The sequence below is a fragment of the Octopus bimaculoides genome, chromosome 4 (genome assembly GCF_046866305.1).
Source record: "Octopus bimaculoides isolate indiv1 chromosome 4, ASM4686630v1, whole genome shotgun sequence".
NCBI classification, from domain to species: domain Eukaryota; kingdom Metazoa; phylum Mollusca; class Cephalopoda; order Octopoda; family Octopodidae; genus Octopus; species Octopus bimaculoides.
Window position 1 is genome coordinate 146976810 of NC_142931.1, and position 21014 is coordinate 146997823.

General features: G+C 39.5%; 1 protein-coding gene across 1 annotated transcript in view; it reads left to right on the top strand.

Moving 5' to 3' along the window:
* LOC106878757 (uncharacterized) overlaps window positions 1–17555 on the top strand; it is a 31721-nt gene extending 14166 nt beyond the window's left edge. Inside the window, exons 2-7 of the mRNA XM_089351696.1 lie at window positions 2923–2980; window positions 3874–4043; window positions 5763–5914; window positions 8416–8538; window positions 15610–15703; window positions 17339–17555. Of these exons, the coding sequence (XP_089207822.1) occupies window positions 3875–4043; window positions 5763–5914; window positions 8416–8538; window positions 15610–15703; window positions 17339–17445 (645 nt within the window). The 5' untranslated portion in view covers window positions 2923–2980; window position 3874 and the 3' untranslated portion in view covers window positions 17446–17555. The remainder of the gene's footprint in view (window positions 1–2922; window positions 2981–3873; window positions 4044–5762; window positions 5915–8415; window positions 8539–15609; window positions 15704–17338) is intronic.
* The last annotated feature ends 3459 nt before the right edge of the window (window positions 17556–21014 follow it).

Below are 21014 nucleotides of genomic sequence, written 5' to 3' on the forward strand. Positions count from 1 at the left end.
ATGTGTGTGTGTGTGTGTGTGTGTGTGTGTGTGCGTGTGTGTGTGTAAGGAGTGGCTGTGTGTGTGTAAGGAGTGGCTGTGTGCAAGGCGCAGGAGTGGTTGTGTGGTGAGAAGCTTGCTTCCCAACAACATGGTTCCGGGTTCAGTCCCACTGCGTGGCACCTTGGGCAAGTGTCTTCTATAAACTCGGGCCGACCAAAGACTTGTGAGTGGATTTGGTTGACGGAAACTGAAAGAAGCCCGTCGTATATATATATATATATATATATATATATATATATATATATATATATATATATATATAGGGGAGAATTCACAAAAGAAAAAGCAAAAGACGAAGACAGATGGTGTAGACAACAAACAGATGTATTAGTATAACGCTCGGGAAGTGAAAAAGTCTTTAATGTTTCGAGCCTTCGCTCTTCCACAGAAAGAAACAAGGAGAGAAAAAAAAAAAAGAATGTGTAGTGGCTAGCGATCTATCATGGTGATATATATATATATATATATATATATATATATATATATATATATATATATATATATATATATATATATATATATGTATAAATTTATGCATGTCTTTGTGTCTGTGTTTGTTCCGCCATCGTCGGTTTGGTGTCTGGAATGGGATTGCTTACCTCATGGGCAGGTAGACACCACCATGTATGTATGTATGTATGTATGTATGTATGTATGTATGTATGTATGATCTCTTCTGTTTCTAATTCTTTGAAATCTTCTGAAGAAGGAGCTGGTTTCTAACAAAGATACGAAACTCCACCGTCGCAATGTAGATAACAAAACCAAATCCACATTTTAAGCTTGCATATCTTTATTGTTCTACTTACAGATCGTATACGTAATGTCTGTGTTAGTTGGTTGATTTCATTTTTGCTGACCTCGCTCCTCCCCAGCTGATCCAAGTTGTTACTTCGGTTTTTACTCACAAAACGAAGTCTAGTAATTATTTTTTGTATAAATATGATTTTTTAATCTCGGCAGAACATCTGAATGTTTCGAACTCGTTGTCCAGTTATCCTCTTCCTCATTGATTTTTCACATCAGCACCACGACTGTCCTCAATGGCGGTACATATTTAACTATCCTCACACGCTGTGACTCTACTTCGTCTCTCTGTAGCTTTCCATCACGCGATGTCATACCTCTTCCCTTTCGGTAAATCCTCGAACGCAATGTTATTCTCCCCACCTCCCTTCCCCCCTCTCTCTCACTCTTTTACTTCTACTCCAACAGCATTTCACTCCTCATATTTTTCGACTCCGGAAAGATAGGACACCAAAGTGAAAAGTAATGTAAACTGATATCAGACAACATCCGCTACTATTCCAATTTCATTCGACCACTCCACTCCCTACAAATGCCTGAAGAGTTTACTTTCAAAACCGGAATGACTTTTGAGTAATTGATTAAAATAGCAACTAGAATATATCTGATTTTGTTTGGAAGACTGAGATTCGCCTAATGTCTATATGGCACATATTTCCCAGTTTGACTGAAATAAATTTCACGTGCGTGAAGCCAGCAGTTTGCAAATTGCGTTTTAATGGAAATCGACCAAATATGCACTTGAACCAGTTTTGAAAGGAAGCTCCCCATGATATATAAATGACTAGCAGAGGCACCCGGCGTTGCTCGGGAATGAAATTGTTGCTTATATACTTGAAGAAAAAAAGGCAAAATATGCTGTATAGAAATTTGAGGACATTCTGTAGATGGACTCTCAGATGAATGATGGCTGGGCGCCTCTCATGAATGGGGAAAATTGAAGATGTGCCAAAAAGCCTCATTGGTACTTGGAAACTTTTACGAAAATTAAAATGGGGATCGTTGCCAGTGCCCCTGGACTGGCTCTTGTGCGGGTGGCACATAAAATACACCATTTCGAGCGTGGCCGTTGCCAGTGCCGCCTGACTGGCCTTCGTGCGGGTGACACGTAAAAGCACCCACTACACTCTCTGAGTGGTTGGCGTTAGGAAGGGCATCCAGCTGTAGAAACTCTGCCAAATTAGATTGGAGCCTGGTGTTGCCATCCGGTTTCACCAGTCCTCAGTCAAATCGTCCAACCCATGCTAGCATGGAAAGTGGACGTTAAACGATGATGATGATGATGATGATTAAATGAAAAAAATGATTTACGTGAATATCCTCAGAAGAGTAATTGAAATAAATGGCGATTGTGGAGCCCCCCCCCACACGCACGCGCGCGCATACACACGTGTATCTTTGTAAATATGTTTGTATACATTTATGTATGTGTGTGTTTGTAAGAGACAGAGTGTGAGTGAGAGAGAGAGGTTTGTTGTCATGTATACGTACATGCATAAATATACATACATCTTTGGATGTATGCATATGACAACACAGCCCTTGACTCACTCACACTCTGTCTCTTACAAACACGCACGCGCGCGCATACACACGTGTGTCTTTGTAAATATGTTTGTATATATTTATGTATGTGTGTGTTTGTAAGAGACAGAGTGTGAGTGAGTCAAGGTGTGTGTGTGAGACAGTGAGAGAGCGGTGTGTATGTAGTATTTACTCTCTCTCATACACACGAACACACAAAATAGAAAGTGAAGCTTTTTGCGGTTGTTACGTCAATACCGGAAGTTGACATTGAGGAACTTTTTTAAAGAAGTGAATCTTAAATATAAAACAATATTATTTATTTTTAATTAAAAAAATCAAATGAAGAGCCTAAGATTTTTCCGAGGTCAAATTATTCATGCATTACAAGTATGGAAGCATTTGGTGAAGTCGATTTCACGTGAAAAGCGATTACACACACATCTCTGTTTTATATATAGTATAGATAAGTGCATGCTTAATAAATGCTTGATAAGAAGCTTTTAAAATGAAACAATAATATTATTTTATATTTCTAATATATTTAAGGATGCCTTTGTGGATCTGTCCGTACAGTGTGCAATAAACCATAGACCCTAATTGACAGGTGAGACAAAATGTTTGCTTGTTTCATTAAATGATCTTATAACGAAATTTTTCTTTGTCATTATTTCTGCCATTTTGCTTTGATGCTAAAATAAGATTTACTGGGTTCTTTTTGTTGTTTTACTAATTTAAATAATGGTCTCAAATTTTGGCTCACGGTCACCAATTTTTGGGGAGGCGGGTAAATCGATTTCATCGACCCTAGTGTTCAAGTGGTACTTTATTTTATCGATTTATCGACCCCCTAAGGGATGAAAGGCAAAAACATAGAGGGGACAAACAAGGACAGACAAAGGGATTAAGTCGATTACATCGACCCCAGTGCGTAACTGGTACTTAATTTATCGACCCCGAAAGGATGAAAGGCAAAGTTGACCTCGGCAGAATTTGAACTCAGAACCTAACGGCAGATGAAATACCGCTAAGCATTTCGCCCGGCGTGCTAACGATTCTGCCAGCTCGTTTTATACTGTGAAACTGAATTTAATTTTAATTTTTAATAAATTGAATTTAATTGAGTTTTTACCTGTAAATTTGGATTTATATCCCTAATATTATATATGTATATGTATGTATGCATGTATGTGTGTGTGTGTGTGTGTAGTTATAGATTGGTGTATATGTCTTTGTTTGTGTTTTTCTCCGTCACTACTTACCAACTGGCGTTGGTTTGTTTATGCCCCCGTAAATTAGTTGTTCCGCCCGCACAAAAGAGGACAGTAGAATAAGTACCAGACTAAAAAACAAACAAAAACAAAAAAATACATAAGTACCAGGATCGATTTATTTAGGTAAAACCCTTTGATGCAGATCCCAGGAAAAAGATAAAAAATAAAAATTTAGATAAACGTATTTCAAGAATTCTAATTTGGAAATTCGTTGTTTTGTTTTCAGGATGAAGAAATCGAATAACTTATCTGCAAAATACCAAAAAATTTCTTCTCCAACCAATGTACAGAAGGTAAAAGTGGTCACGGTTGGAGATATATCGGTTGGAAAATCTTCTTTGGCATTAAGGTTTACCAAAGGATACTTCGAAGAACTATACAAACCGACAGTTGGCGGTAAGAAGGATTCTTCAGATGTTGAATATTGTTTTCCCCTGAGTCTTTCTTTCTTTCTTTTCTTCTCTTTTAATGGTTTCATTCACTGGACTGCGGCCGTGCTGGGTCACCGCCTTGAAGGATTTAGCTGAACAAATCAACCCCGGTACTTATTTATTTTCAAATATGGTACTTATTCTATCGGTTCTTTGGCCGAACTGCTAAGTTAAGGAGACGTAAACAAACCAACACCGGTTATTAAATGATGGTGGGGAACAAACACAACATAAAGATACACACACATACTTGACAGGCTTTATCACAGTTTTCGTCAACCAAATTTGCTCACAAAGCATTGGTCGACCCGGGGCTATAATAGAAGTCGCCCAAACTGCCGCGCAGTGGGACTGAAGACGAAACCATGCGTTACAAAACAACCTTCTTAACCACATGGCCATGCCTCTCTTTGTTTTACCACACTACCATGCCCGTATAACATTTTTATACAATTTAAAAATCATCTAATGGTTTATTCTGCAAATGAAGGGCAGAGTTCACGAGCCTTTTCGTGGCCTATGGAACTGGTAGGACGAAGAATGGAAGTTATCCAAATACTGAAGACCTAGCACAAATGCTTGTAACAAAGGAAATACCCCTAAAGAATCCTAACGGCTTCTACGTGGCTCTTGACTATTATTAGCGTAAGAATGATGGTAGATTAAGCCTACCGTTGGAAGAAGAGAAAGCAGAAAATTTCGAGAGTGAACACATAACACTGTGTTACATCCTTAGTTGTGCTATGTCTGTATAGTTTTACTTTGCAATATCGTCTTGCTTTTTACGACTCTTTTTGTAAAACTGTAATAAGAATGTAATATTTCTCTGAAAGACATAGATAATACCTCATTATAACATTAATGAGGGTTCTGTAATGAGCTTCTCGAATATATGGTTAATAGTACTATCACCTTTTAAACGCCACATATCTTTGGAGAGTTGTTGCTGTTGTTCTTAGTTCCAGGTTACTTCCAATTGAGTAGACATAAAATTAAAAGCACTCCGGCGGTGACCCTCCTGTCTTTTTCTATACACACACATAACTACACACGCACGCACGCACACACGACTACACACACACACACACAACTACACACACACAACCACACAACCACACACACACACACAGCCACACACACACATACAAACACAAACACAACCACACATACACAAACATATGTAATAAGAAATAGAGATATATATATATGTAGATGTATTTCACCAAATTTTCTTCTCTTCAGACTGGATCATTCTAGAACGATGTACAGTCTCAATCTATCTTCTATAATGCCCTCCTCCTCCTCATCCTCCTCCTTCTTCTTCTTCTTCTTCTTCTTCTTCTTCTTCTTCTTCTTATTATTATTATTATTATTATTATTATTATTATTATTATTATTATTATTATTCCTCTTCTTTTTCTTCGCCTCTTCCCCTCCTCCTCTTCCTCCTCCAGCTTCTTAAAATTAGACATTATCGACACTAACTCCATCCCACCCCCACCTCGCCTTTTCATAAATTAATATCTAAAACGAGAATCAGAAACACCAATTAAAAATATATCATTGAATTGACGATTTTTAAGTAGAAATAATAACCCCCATACCCCACCCCGCCATCGACTGCCTGCAAACTGTTCTTGTATGTTGCTTGTTTATTTATGTGTTTATTTATTTATTTTTGCAGCTGTGTTTGTCTTCAAAACCATCACAGAGGGCAACCGGAAAATCTTATTTCAGATCTGGGACACGGCTGGACAGGAACGTTTCAAAAGTTTGGTGCCGATGTATTTACGCGACGCAAAATTTGCACTTTTAATCTATGACATTACAGACAGGGTAGGTAACCAGATTTCTTATTTCTTTATTGCCCACAAGGGGCTAAACATAGAGGGGACAAACAAGGACAGACAAAGTGATTAAGTCGACTACATCGACCCCAGTGCGTAACTGGTACTTAATTTATCGACCCCGAAAGGATGAAAGGCAAAGTCAACCTCGGCGGAATTTGAACCCAGAACGTAATGGCAAACGAAATACTGCTAAGCATTTCGCCCGGCGTGCTAACATTTCTGCCAGATTTCTGCCATACAGAATTGCTAAAGACCAGAGGAATGGTCATATAAACTAGAGGTCAGTTAATATTTAGTCAAGTAAGGTGGCGAGCTGGCAGAAACGTTAGCACGCCGGGCGAAATGCTTAGTGGTATTTCGTCTGTATTTACGTTCCGAGTTCAAATTCCGCCGAGGTCGACTTTGCCTTTCATCATTTCGGGGTTGATAAATTAAGTACAAGTTGCGTACTGGGGTCGATTTAAACAACTGGTCCCCTCTCCCGAAATTTCGGGCCTTGTACCTAGAGCAGAAAAAAAGAAAAAGACAGAAAAAAATTATATTTAATTATCATCGTTTTTCATAATGCTGTCAGAAGATTAGTAGCAGTAGTAGTAGTAGTAGTAGTTCCCATAATCTCTGTATAATTTTCTCTACTTACCATTGCAGTGAGATTGTTATGGCTGGTCAATCCCTGAATGTGCTAGTATTTTGTGCTCCAGTTCACTCAGCTGTGAAAATGAGATGCGACGTCACTGGTGCGAAGCTGTATCGGCCTTTGCTTTTCTCTTGGATAACATCAGTAACATGGAGAGAGGAAGGCTGACTATGCATGGGTGACTGCTGGTCTTCCATAAACAACCTTGCCCAGGCTTGTGCTTTGGAGGGGAACATTTTAGGTTCAATCCTATTGTGATTCATGACCGAAGGGGTTCTTTACCCTAAGTTCCCTAATTCGAAACGCATATCCTCTCACTCTCTTTTTTCCCCTTATGGTCATTAACTTCTATGATTATCTCGGAATTTTAATCAGCACAACGCTTTCGTAATGAGAGGCATGTCTGTAACGCTTTCGTAGCGGGGAACGCCTGTATCTGCATGTCTTTGTTTCATGGAAAAAAAAAAGAAAAGAAAAGTAAAAAAAAGAACTAGCGCGAAGGAGAGTGAGGATTTGGTGTGGATGCTTGCAACAACATCAACTCAAGGATCAGAGGATTGTGTGAAATCCTGCAGCGGGAGTTATGCGCATCGCCCCCAGATCTGACTTAAATATCCATTTGTTGTTTAGTAATTCTATGAATACAAATATTCGATGACCTTCCATTTAGTGATACGTATCTTCATTAATATTGTATCAATTATTTATCAGAGCAAAGGAATGATTAGAACACTACAGCCAATACCGCTGCATCATTAACAACACCACTCAATACTACAGCCGATACCTCTCACAACTTAAAACGTGAATATCACAATTTTGTCTACTTAGCTCTGCTACGAGTCCCAAGATTCTTAAGGCCGGAGCTTCACTCAGTTTCCACGGCTTAATAAGTGACTGAGATTATACTCCCCCACCACTGAACGGGACGCTAGTCTGTCGCAAGGTTAACGTCACAGCTATTGTTGGACCTTGTTCACAGCTGAGTGGACTGGAGCAATTTGGAATGCAGTATTTTGCTCGGGAACACAACACACCGCCCGGTCCTCGGATCTACACCACAATCTAACGATCGTATGTGCAACTTCTTAAACAGTGGATCACGCACCTTCATCGCTTGTTCAGAGATCGATCAGAGCTGACCTGCGGTCTAAACAACATCAACATCAATGACAATGACTGTCCCTTAAGAAAAGTATTTTTATAAACAACACGGAAGAACAACTAAAATACAAAGTTAATATATTAGTTTCACACTGGAATGAAAAATGTTATAGGAATGTTCTTACGTTTCGGTTTAATTGTCTTTCATCAAGAAAAGGAAAAATAAAGAGAAATAGATAAAAAATAGCTCTGTGGATGTTCTTTCTGGGAAATATATAGTGGACTCTCTCCCGCCCCCTCTCTCTCTGACACACACATGCGAGCAAACATTCTCCCCCTCCATCCGTCTCTTACACACCTACACACATATTCTCTATTTCTCACACACCCGCTCACACATTCTCTTTCTCTCTCTCTTCTCCCATACACACGAACACACATTCTCATGTCTATCTCTTTATTTACACACACTCATACAGACATTTTCTCTGTCTGTCCCCCTCTCTCTCTCACACACACAGACGTAAACATATTTTCTCTCTCTCTTCTATACGCTCACACACACACACACACACACACACACACACATACATTGCCAGACACCTCAACAAAGAATTATCTGTGGTCTATAAATGAGCCAAGCTATCTATTTCAATGTTTTCCCATCTCATTCATTGAACTCATCGTCCATGTTACAACCGTCTTCTCACCATTTTCTTGTTTTGTTGGATTTTCTCGTCTTTTAGAAATCTTTTGAAGCCATACCCGCCTGGTTAAACTATGTCACTCGATACGCTCCTCCTGACATACAAGTCACCCTTGTTGCTAACAAAATTGACTTACAAGAATACCAGACAGTCGACACACAGGTAAGTCACGACAATGTTTCGGTACACACGTATAAAATCTGTTTATGCACCCATATTAATACACGCACACACACACGCACATACACACACAGGCACGCACGCACATTGTTTCAAATTGTTTCAAATTGTGCCACAAGGCCAGCAATTTTGAGGGAGGGGGTTACATCAACCCCGATGTTCTGCAATGTACTAATTCTATAAACCCCAAAAGGATGAAGGGCAAAGTCAACCTTGGCGAAATATGAACCCAGAACGTACAGAGCCGGAAAAATGCCGTTAAGCGTGTTATCCGGCACGGTGACAATTCTGTCTCCTCGCTGCTTTACATACATACACACAACAACTACGAAGATAATAATAATATTAATTCTTTCTACTTTAGGCACAAGGCCTGAACTTTTGGGGGAGGGGATGAGTCGATTACGTCGACCCAGTACTCCACCGGTACTTAATTTATCGATCCCGAAAGAATGAAAGGCAAAGTCGACCTCGGCGGAATTTGAACTCAGAACGTAAAGACAGATAAAATGGCGCTAAGTATTTTGCCCGGCGTGCAAACGATTCTACCAGCTCGCTGCCTTAATAATAATAAATAACAAAATCTTACATTGTCCACAGAGCAGAACAGGTCTTTGCTGTCTACATCATTTGTATACAGCAAATAAGCTCTATTGAATATGTATTAACAGCCAGTAATAATGGCGGTATGACAAACAGCATATAATGCTTGGGTGGCAGGCAGACGACAAAACCCCATTGTTGTCAATGAATGTTACAGATGCGATTCATATATCTCAGATCTCACATGAGTCGCCATGTGATTGTCAAATGTGGCCTGGATAGTTAGGGAGGCGAGCTGGGTAGATGGGAGGGTATTTAGGAATAATTACATGCTGTGTCTTCACAAATTATCCCTTTTCATTCGGCAGTGATAATCAGCCGAGTTGAATTATAATCACTAAAATAGATTTCCAATAATAGTTATTCATTATCTATCTATCTATCTATCTATCTATCTATCTATCTATCTATCTATATCTATCTATCTATCTATCTATCTATCTATCTATCTATCTATCTATCTATCTATCTATATCTATCTATCTATCTATCTATCTATCTAAACGTGCGCGGTGCCGGGCAGGAGCATCCATGACAACCTCCATCTGATGCGCTACATCATAGAGAGGGTAGTTAAGGAACCTGGCATGGGTGGGGCCCTGATCAATTTAGATCAATCGAAAGCTTTCGATAGGGTAGACCATCAATACTTGGAGGCTGTCCTCATAGCAGCCGGCTTCGGTCCCATTTTCCGCGGCTGGATTGCTGCCTTGTACGGAGGGATCCGTTCGGTAGTTCGCGTCAATGGGCATCTATCAAGACCCTTCGACATTGCACGTTCGGTCCGTCAGGGATGCCCCCTCTCGTCGCTTCTGTACGTGTTGACTCTCGAGCCACTACTGCGGAAGCTGGCGACGCTGAGGGGCATCCCGCGAGAGTTGGGATGCGGGACGAGCGTGTCGTCATACGCGGACGACGTCACCGTCATAGTGTCTAGCCAAAAGCACATCGAGCTTGTCGGCGAGACACTGAGAGAATACGAAGCGGTAACGGGAGCGAAAATCAACCGGGATAAGTCAGTGGGCTTGCGGCTCGGCACCTGGAGAAGCAACCCCATGCCGTCAAGTAGCGCCTCCGTCGTGGGACGTTGGACTGACGGTCCGGTTGAGATGCTCGGGGTCTGGTTTGGTCCAGACCTCCAAACGGAGAAGAACTGGGACGAGATAACGAGAAGGGTGGCCACTCTAGCCCGGCAATGGGCCGAGAGGAAGCTTTCCCTGAAAGGTCGGGCGGAGGTGGCGAACACGTACATCGCGTCCGTCATCTACTACCGCCTGACCGTCGTTCCTTGTCCCGACCCTACCATCACCAAACTGGAGCGCATCCTCTTCCGCTTCTTGTGGAAAGGAAGCGTTCCGATGGTTAGGCGATCCGTTTGCTGCCAACACCCGTTAAAAGGAGGACTGGGCATGCCGTGGTTGATGATGCGCAGACACGCGCTGAGACTGCGACATCTCCGGCTCTACGTAGACAGCGGTGAACAGGTGTGGTCGCCGTTTGTGCGGCGCGCTTTCCCGCAGCTCGTCTCCATGACCGAACTGCAGTCATGGATCAAGAAGAGGCCGAGGAAGGGCGAATGGCACCGCGAGTGTCGCGCTGCTCTTCGGCAACTCCAACAACCCGGGTCAACCTTGAGCGACTGCATCACAACTAACGCATTCTATAGTGGATTAGTGGAGGGACGGTACGACGACGATCTCGGGGCGAACCTGGGCGTCGACGAGGAATACCTGACCCGCCTGTTTAAGACGACCTTCGGGCCGGGACCTATGGACAACTTCCAGAGATCCCTGGCCTGGCAGTGCTATCGAGAAGCACTACCCGTTCGGGATAAGCTCTACAGGCATGGCTCGAGAAACACGGGGCCGACCTGTCCGAGATGCCGGCAGAGCGACGAAACCGTTCTGCACGCACTCGTACAGTGTCCCACCATTTCCGAGCTGTGGGCTTACGTCGAACAACTGCTATCGCGTGTGGGACGAGTCGGTCTATCAGCCGAGTCTATCGTGAATATTGTCGCGCCTCCTTCCTTTAAACGGGAAGGAAGAGCTATTTTCATCGTACTTGTGGCTATGGCGAAAGAATGTGTATGGTGGACGCGTCTGAAAGGTCTAGAGACAAAGACTTTCCTCTCTGGGCAATCTCTCATCAACTTCTTCAAGTATCACCTGAAGAGGAAGTTGAGAGTAGAAAGGGAAGTCTTGTCTAGTGAATGCTTCAAAAAAAGATGGGTGAATGTAGCAAGGATGGCACGTGTGAACGACGGAGCCATCTTGAGCATAACCCTATGAACAAGAAAAAAAAATAAAACAAAAAGGCAAAAGAGAGTCACTTACTGTTATAGTTTCTTCAATGAGAATATTGACCAAGGTTACCGTGGTCTTTTCCGTAGGCTTTTCCTTCCACGGCTAAACCTAAACTGTCCTCCCCTCTTTTTACACGAGAACATTACTGTGTGATACACGATCCCTATTGATCGGCCTTTCCTTTTCTTTTTTTTTCGATCCCTTTTGATCGAACTGCCCCTATTTCCCTTCCTACGATCCCTTTTGATCGACACCACCAATTTTTTTTTTTTTTTTTTTTTTCCTTCCCCCTCCCAAAAAGAAAAGCTCTACATTGTATTTGTCCCATCTTCGTTGAGCCCTGTGTGGCTAATAAAAGAAATGTATCTATCTATCTATCTATCTATCTATCTATATCTATATCTATCTATCTATCTATCTATCTATCTATCTATCTATCTATCTATATCTATCTATCTATCTATCTATCTATCTATCTATCTATCTATCTATCTATCTATCTATCTATATATCTATCTATCTACCTGTCCGTTTGTCTGTCTGCGTCTCAATACACTTACATACATATACATACATACACACATATTTGCATATATATATGTATATATATATATGTGTGTGTGTGTGTGTGTGTGAGTACATACATGCAAACATACATACATACATACATACATATATATATATATATATATATATATATATATATATATATATATATATATATATATATATATATATATATATATATATATATGGTGGTTGTCTACTCCTTAAACAGAGTTTGACCACCTCCTGCACCTACACCTTAGCCCTTTCATGGCGTCTGATGTGGCTTTTTAAACCAGACAGTGTTTTGAAAAAACACCCACACATATTGCACCTCTGATTTGCACTACCAATACCTGCAAGTAAGTTCTGCTCATTGTGGATCCTAACATGTCTTTTAAGACCCCCATTGGATTTGCAAACCCTCTGGCACACACCACATTCAAACGTGTGCACAGACATATATATATATATATATACGTCCTGTCTGGTCTTCGAAACGTCTAGATAGAATAGAGACAGCTGATGAAGGGATATTCCAAGGGGCTTTCCGTTTTCCTATGTGTTCGTTCCGTTGTCTGTAGTTTATTGTTCTAACGTCCTGTACCCTGATATGCATGTATATACACATGTAGATGTAAGTATGTACATATATGTGTGTATACATGTATATATATTCTTTGTATTATTACATTATTGAACGCACACGTCCTATTTTACAAGTAAGTCTACTATTATTCTGACGTGACTATCTTTCTATATATCTATCTATCTATCTGTCTATCTATCTATCTATCTTTCTATCTATTTATCTATCTGTCTTCCTCCATCTTTCTATCTATACCTCTGTCCTGGCCTCTACTTCACTGCTATACCCTTCTGTCCCTTCCTCCTTGTTCCACTTCCTCCCTCCACCATCCTCTCTATCTATTTATCTATCTGTCTTCCTCTATCTTCCTATCTACCCTTCTGTCCTGGCCTCTACTTCACTGCTTCTGTCCCTTCCTCCTTGTTCCATTTCCTCCCTCCACCATCCTCTCTGCTCTCGTGTGACCTGTGGTCAACTTTCTTTTCACTCCAGCCGCTGTGAAGGCAAGACGAACTACTAGCGTTCTACCTCAGATTTGCGTTTGGCCGTACGGCTTTTGAATGTTGTTTTCACTGTCCATTTTTTCCTGTCTTGGTTTGTGTTTGCCACCTTGGAATCCTCTGTGTAGTTGGTTGATCCACTACTCAGGAAGAGACTATTCTAGAGTACGTCCTGTCTGGTCTTCGAAACGTCTAGATAGAATAGAGACAGCTGATGAAGGGATATTCCAAGGGGCTTTCCGTTTTCCTATGTGTTCGTTCCGTTGTCTGTAGTTTATTGTTCTAACGTCCTGTACCCTGATATGCATGTATATACACATGTAGATGTAAGTATGTACATATATGTGTGTATACATGTATATATATTCTTTGTATTATATATATATATATATATATATATATATATATATATATATATATATATATATATATATATACATATATATATATATATATATACATATATATATATATATATATATATATATATATATATATATATATATATATATATATATATATATATATATATAGGCGCTGGCGTGGCTGTGTGCTAACAAGCTTGCTTCCCAATCACATGGTTCCGAGTTCAGTCCAACTGCGTGGCACACTTGGTCAAGTTTTTTCCATTATAATCTCGGGCCGACCAAATCCTTGTGAGTAGATTTGGTAGATGGAAACTGAAAGAAGCTCACTATATTCATGCATAAGCATAGGTGTGTGTGTGTGTATATATCTTTGTAGTTGTCCCTCACCACGCTTGTATATATGTTTGTGCGTGTGTGTGTGGTGGTGTGTGTGGTGGTGGTGTGTGTGTGTGTGTGTGAATACATACATACACACACACACACACACACATATATATATATATATATATATATATATATATATATATATCACACATACACACACAGACATTGACTGTACACAACTAAAAATATTTCAACCCATTTACTATTTATCACTGAAACATTCCAGTGAAATATTACAGTCGAGCTGAATAATAATAATAATAATGATAATAATAATAATAATAATAATAATAATGATAATAATGATAATAATAATAATAATAATAATAATAATAATAATAATCCATTTCCTGTTGCCCTATATTTACTTATTAGCCATACGATCATCATCATCATCAGCAGCTCATATTTCACTCGAGGCGTAGCTCAGAACAGCTCTCCCAGCCCCTTTTTTTCATTTGAATAACTCAACTTTAACACGGCCCCTGCTTTGTGTCACAATCAAACAGTTGTAGTTAAACTTTGAAAAATGCAGACGATAGAAATATATGAATTTATTATTTCAAATCAAAGTTTTCTTTCTAAAACCCTTCTTACATAAAAAAAAAAATATAATAAAGCGTCAAATACGAGAGGATACCCAAAAGAAACCGGAATTTTGCATTATTATTTTATTCACTTAGTTTTACATGATTATACTTTTATCGCCTTCAAAGTATTCTCCATTTGAAGCAATGCATCGGCCCAGACGCGTTTTCCACTGTCTGAAGCAGTCCTGAAATTCTTGCGAAGTGATGCCTTTTAACGCCTCCGTCGTTTTTTTCTTCACACCTTCCACATCTGCAAAACGTTTCCCTTTAAAGATTTTTTTCACCAAAAAAATCATGTCAAAAAATATGAATGAAGGTAAGAAATTGAAACGTACGTAGGCGACACGGAATTGACTATTATGTAAATAAATTGAATGTTTCTGTGTTCACCCTCCCCATTTTCCTTATGCTATATTATTAAAATTCTGTTCGGATAGATGAAAACATGTACAACGACCACAGGAATTCCATCAGTGTAAAGAACTGATGTCAAAAAAGAACCACCAATAAACACCAATTCTAACACAAATTAACACATTCCAGGAAAATTAATTGTTCTGGAGCTAAACTGGTGTACGCTTGGATGAAATGCGTCCCTGTTGAAAGGGCAACCTCTTTATCCCTTAGACCTTACCCTTGCTCCCCCCAGTTGCGCCTCCCCCACACCCCAACACCACCATACCACACCACCCCGCACACACTAGCACTGATCACTTCCCAGCACCTACACCATCATCCACACACCTACACATGCACACACGCAGACGTCAAGGTCACCTGCCTCCTTCCACATGCACATACACGCTCTCATATAAATACGCACGCGCACCTTCGTTTTGGAATCACCACTACTTTATTATCTCCCCTTGTTCCTAGCTCTCCTGTGTGACCCCTCTGTTCGGCATTCGTCGTGATAGATCGTTAGCCACTAAACTTTTTTTTAAAATTTTTTCTCTCTGCTTATTTCTGAGTTCCTTTCGGTCGAAGAGCGTAGGCTCGAAACATAAAAGACTTTCTCACTTCCCGAGCGTTAAACTAATAGCTTATTTGATGTATACCAATGATATACAAACACTAAAATAATCTAGGATATGTAACTACTTCTTCTAAAAAGGGCTTAAACTTCATGGAATACAGCTCAATCAATTAACGTCTTATCTTCAACAGTTTGCCAAAACGTTTGCAGAAGAACAAAACATTTCATTTGAAGCTGTTTCTGCTAAAACTGGAGAAAATGTAGAGAAACTCTTCAATAACCTTGGTAAGAATTCTTTTTTAATTACGGCTGCATTTCTTTCGTAAAATATCTTCTACATGTTTATGTATGTATGCTTGTATGCGTGTATGTATGTGTGTGTATGTATGTATGCTTGTATGCGTGTATGTATGTATGAAAGTATGCACCTATGTATTGTGTGCATGTATGTATGAATGTATGTATGTGTGCATGTATGCATTTATGTGTGTATGTATGTATGAATGTATGTAGAGTTTTGTTTTTGTTTTGTGACTGGTTGCTCCACATTTTATCAAAGACATTCCAGTCTCGATTGGCTACCTTTTCCCATTCCGATTCCTCTCTGCTCTGAATCAGTTATTTCTCCGAGTTGTACGTTTCCATTCATTCTGCTGGTAATCTAAACCTGTTTTCTCTTAAATTAACTCATTATTCGAAATCATTCCTCTTTATGTTTTTATTTCTTTCCTGCAAAAAGGCCTATTTCAAGCTCACGTTTTCCATTTTATTTCTGGCTCTCGTAGAAATAGTCTAATCACCAAAGGTGGACACCGTTAATCGAAAAGTTAGCTTCGTTAACCGTTAATCCGTTAACCAAACAGTTAACTGCGATAACTGTTAATGAGTTAATTATTTCCTAATGTAACCGAAATTATCGATAAACCGTTAACGTTAATTTCTATTATAGAAAAAGAAAATTCAGTTTTTGCTCTAAAACACCACATAAAAATACCCCTAAATTGGGCCAAAACTATAAAATCTGTTAACTTCAATTCAATTGAAGTTAATTGAAGTTAAGTCAAGTTGACTTGAGTTAGCGGAAGTTAAATGTAACGGAAGTTAATTAGTCCGATAATGATTTCCAAAGTTAACTTAAAAGTTAAATCGTTAACGAAATGTTAACTTTATTGATTAACGTTTAGCGGATTAACGGTTTGGTGCCCAGGTTTGCTAATCACTTTAAACCTCTTGAACGTCATACGAAGGGAGGTCACTCTAAAAACTACCATCATGGAAATGTCTTTTTATCGTTTCTGACTTTAGCAATATTTGTGGAAGTTGTAAGGCGGTGAGCTGGGGAGAAACGTTAGCACGCCGGGCGAAATGCTCGGCGGTATTTCGTCTGTCTTTATGTTCTGAGTTCAAATTCCGCCGAGGCCAACTTCGCCTTTTATCCTTTCGGGGTCGATAAATTAAATATCAGTTGCGTACTGGGGTCGATCTAATCGACTGGCCTTCTCCCCTAAAATTTCGTGCCTTATAGAAAAGAATATTTGTGGCAGTTCTGATTATATTTTTGGTGTTTGTCATAGTTTGTGATGGTGATGGTGGAGCTGGTGGTGGTGATGGTGGAGCTGGTGGTAGTGGTGGTGGAGATGGTGGAGGTGGTGGAGGTGGTGGTGGTGGTGGTGGTGGTGGTGGAGATGGTGGAGGTGGTGGTGGTGGTGGAGATGGTGGAGGTGTTGGTGGTGGTGGTGGTGGTGGTGGAGATGGTGGTGGTGGTGGTGGAGATGGTGGAGGTGGTGGTGGTGGAGTTTGTAATGAGGGTTTTGTTGTTGTTAGCTGTGGAGCTAGAGGCGGTGGTGTTGTTAGTATTGTTGTTGTATTTGGTGGTGTTACTCTTGCTTAAATAACATTTCTCTTTCCTCTATTTTGTAGCCAAGAAACTTCCGCCAGAAGTAATCGTCAATAAGCATTCTGCGAACCATTCCATAAAGCTGACCGATGAAAAAAAGTCCTTGACCAAATGCTGTCATATCAGATGACCGTTGCCTCCGTCTCTTCCAATCATTCAAAACATGCTGCTGATATTTAAGATTTATTTAAACTCTTCTCATCCGTTTAAAAAAAAAAATTCATTCATATCTTCGATAAACATTTCTGTTATTTATGCACTTTAAACGTTTATACCATTTAAGAATCGTATTTGCTTTTTCTCATATTATGTCATGGCGTCTTGAACTGTCATGGCTTCTTGCTTCAACGACATGACACACAAGGGAGATAACTCTGGAAAAATTCCTGTTGTAAGCTATTTAAACCTAAGTGAGTAAATTTATTATAAATGCATTCCAATAATGACCATCAGGACTTTTTAGAAGTTTATAAGACTATATAATGGGTTCTTTCCCTTCTGAAGATGGTAGGGTGTGATTTAAGGGACGTTTGGTTGCTGTTTCTTGCAGGTTGGGAGAAACAGCAGGTAGACACTTCGTCAAGTTAGGGACCACGATACGGGAACATCAGAACTAGGTCAACCAGTTCACATATTTTAACGTCTCGTCATTCATTCTGAACTGTCTTTCATCTGCCAGGAGTGGTATTTAATGAACCAGCTGATGTTGCTGTTGATGTTGTTGTTGTTGGTTAGCCCTTGGTCAGTCTTCATTAAAACAGCTATGATAAAAAAAGCATTCCAATCTCGACAGTCTGGTCATTAATGTAGCTCTGTCTAGACCAGCATTTTTCAAACTGCGGGTCACGACCCTTCAGTGGCTTGTGACAAAACAGTCTGAAAAACGTTGCTTCAGACAGAGCTGCATTAATTAAATATGTCCTATCCTTTTTAGGATAGAAAAATGTGGTTCAGAGGAGACTTGGCTGCTGTTTCATGCACAGTTGATGAGTTTATTGGGCTTCCTCATTCACCGCCTTTGCTCGCTCTCTCGATTCTAGGCTATGCTTCAACGTTTGAAATATTTTCTCATTATTCAAAAGATGCAGGTATATGAACTTAGTCATTGACCAATAGAAGTTTCCATGGGTTTCCAGTTTTATAAACATCTCTGGTATGGACTGGTCAACTATAATAAAAAGGAGAGGACTGAAAATCGAGTCTTGATGGACTCCTACCTACAATCTTGCTAAATTCCTTGCTGAACTCATTACTAAATCTCACCATGCCCACAAGATCTTGGTACATTGTTTGCATGGTGCTCACAATTCATTCTTTCACAATTAATTTCCTTAGCAGCCATCAGACTACAGAGCATGGTATCTTGAGAGACTGGCGGCTTACCGTTGCCCCAAAACAACTTCTCTCGTAGTTGTTTCACTATGAACAGGGCAGAGGCAATATCCGGTTCTGATTTAAACCAAGAATGCATCTCATCCATGCCAATACCTTTCCTAATCAGTTGTGTTATAACAATTCTTTCGGTTACTATCATAACTTTGATGCCTCTGTAGACATTTCTTCCCAGAGTATCTTACTCGCCCTTGTAGCAACTGATGTTAATATTAATAGGCCAGTCATTAGCTATTAAACCTCATTGAAAGATATATTTAACCATGCGAGTAACATTTCGTCCTTCGCCAAATATTTTCGGCATCTCACTGACTATTCCTGACGGTCCAGCAGCTATCTCACCGTCTTCATATCATTAATTGCACACTCTCTAATGGCTGTCAATTTTAATAGCTAACCCTTCTGTTGGGTCTACCTGGGGTAACCCATCTGTCGGCCCCGTACATCCTTCTAATCTAGCCTATCGTGAAAATATTTCTATGCCCTCTTCCTCTTGTTGCCAGTGATGCCAAATGCACCGTATTCAAACCGTATAACGTCTCGATTCTTTGTGTTCCATTGTTTTGCAATCAAAAACACCTCACGACTTTGACGTATATCTTTCTGCGTGCTAAATACGATACATACATACATACATACATACATATATATATATACATATATATATATATATATATATATATATATATATATATATATATATATATATCCACTTAAATGTAGATGTTTTGTTAGAAAAACTATACTGCGGTATTTATCATGAAAGTAATTCTCATATTGGATTTTTGGTGCGAAATGCGGTCTTGTTTATATCCGCAATCTTGTTAAAATCTCCAATCTCCCACCGCCAGCACCACCACCGCTAGCAATATAAACACGAGTGAATTCTTTCTCCACAAGTCAACAAAAGAGTTTCTCCATGATATCCACCGCTGTTTAGTTACTTCCAACAGAACATTCATGTTAAGTGGGGATAAATATCACTTCTCGGTATCAATACTTCTTCTGTCGGTAATATAGGTACTTATAAGTATATTTCGCCATGATAGATCGCTAACCACAACACACATTTTTTTCTCTCCTTGTTTCTTTCCGTGTTCTTTTCTGTGGAAGAGCGTAGGCTCGAAACGTTAAAGACTTTCTCAATTCCCGAGCGTAATACGAATACATCTGTTTGTTTTCTACTCCACCTGTCTTCGTTTTTTTTTTTTTTTTTGTGAACTCTCTCTCTCTCTCTCTCTCTCTCTCTCTCTCTATATATATATATATATATATATATATATATATATATATGTGTGTGTGTGTGTGTGTGTGTGTGTGTGTGTGTGTGTGTGCGTGTGTATCTGTGTATGTATGCATGTATATACATACATAGTTACATACATATAAACATACCTAATTGTAACATGATTTTAACAATGTGTAATGTATATATATATATATATATATATATATATATATATATATATATATTATATACAATGTGTCAGTATGGCTTTAAGCTACAGCAAACTAAAGGACGATACTCCAATATTTATACAGCTGGATGTTGAATTATATAATATTGCAATCTTTGTGCATACATAAAACAAAATTGTCATTCCTGGTGATTAAAATCATCGCTCTCACCGAAAACCTTTTTGTTGTCATTGTTTCATCTTTATATTTCTTTGAGCGCTTTCAGTCATTAGACTGCGACTAAGCTGAGAGACATAAGTTTCAAAGTTCGATACGAGACGAGCAGTTTTGGAGGAGGAGGTGGGGGTGAATCGATTACATGCCCCACCCCCGTGCTCGGGTGATGCTTGTTTTATCGACTTCCCAAAAGAAGAAGAGCAAAGTCAACCTCAGCGGAATTCGAACACAAAGCCTGACGAAATGCCACTCAGCATTTTGTTCGGCGTGCTAACCATTCTGCCAGCTCACCATGTATGTATCACGTGATGAACCAGATTATCGTCTGTTGTTAGACATCGCTGGTCACAATGCGATAGTGGAAGACACTTGCTCGAGTTGCCGTGCAGTGGGACTGAACTTGAAACCACGCGGTTGCATTGATCTTCTTAACCACACAGCCATATCTGCGCCAAATAATGTGAATTTATAACATTATTGGAATGCAAATTCAGGGTTGAGTAAAGTCTTTCTTTAAATCGTAAACTTTTTTAGCAAGGTCCTTCTATCAGAAGGTTCTGGAGTATTAATCACACAAATTATGTGGTCCTTGATTAATCTTATAATACAATTGAGATAAATTATGACTATTTACTAAAAAAAAAAACATTAAAAAAAAACAAAACAATATCG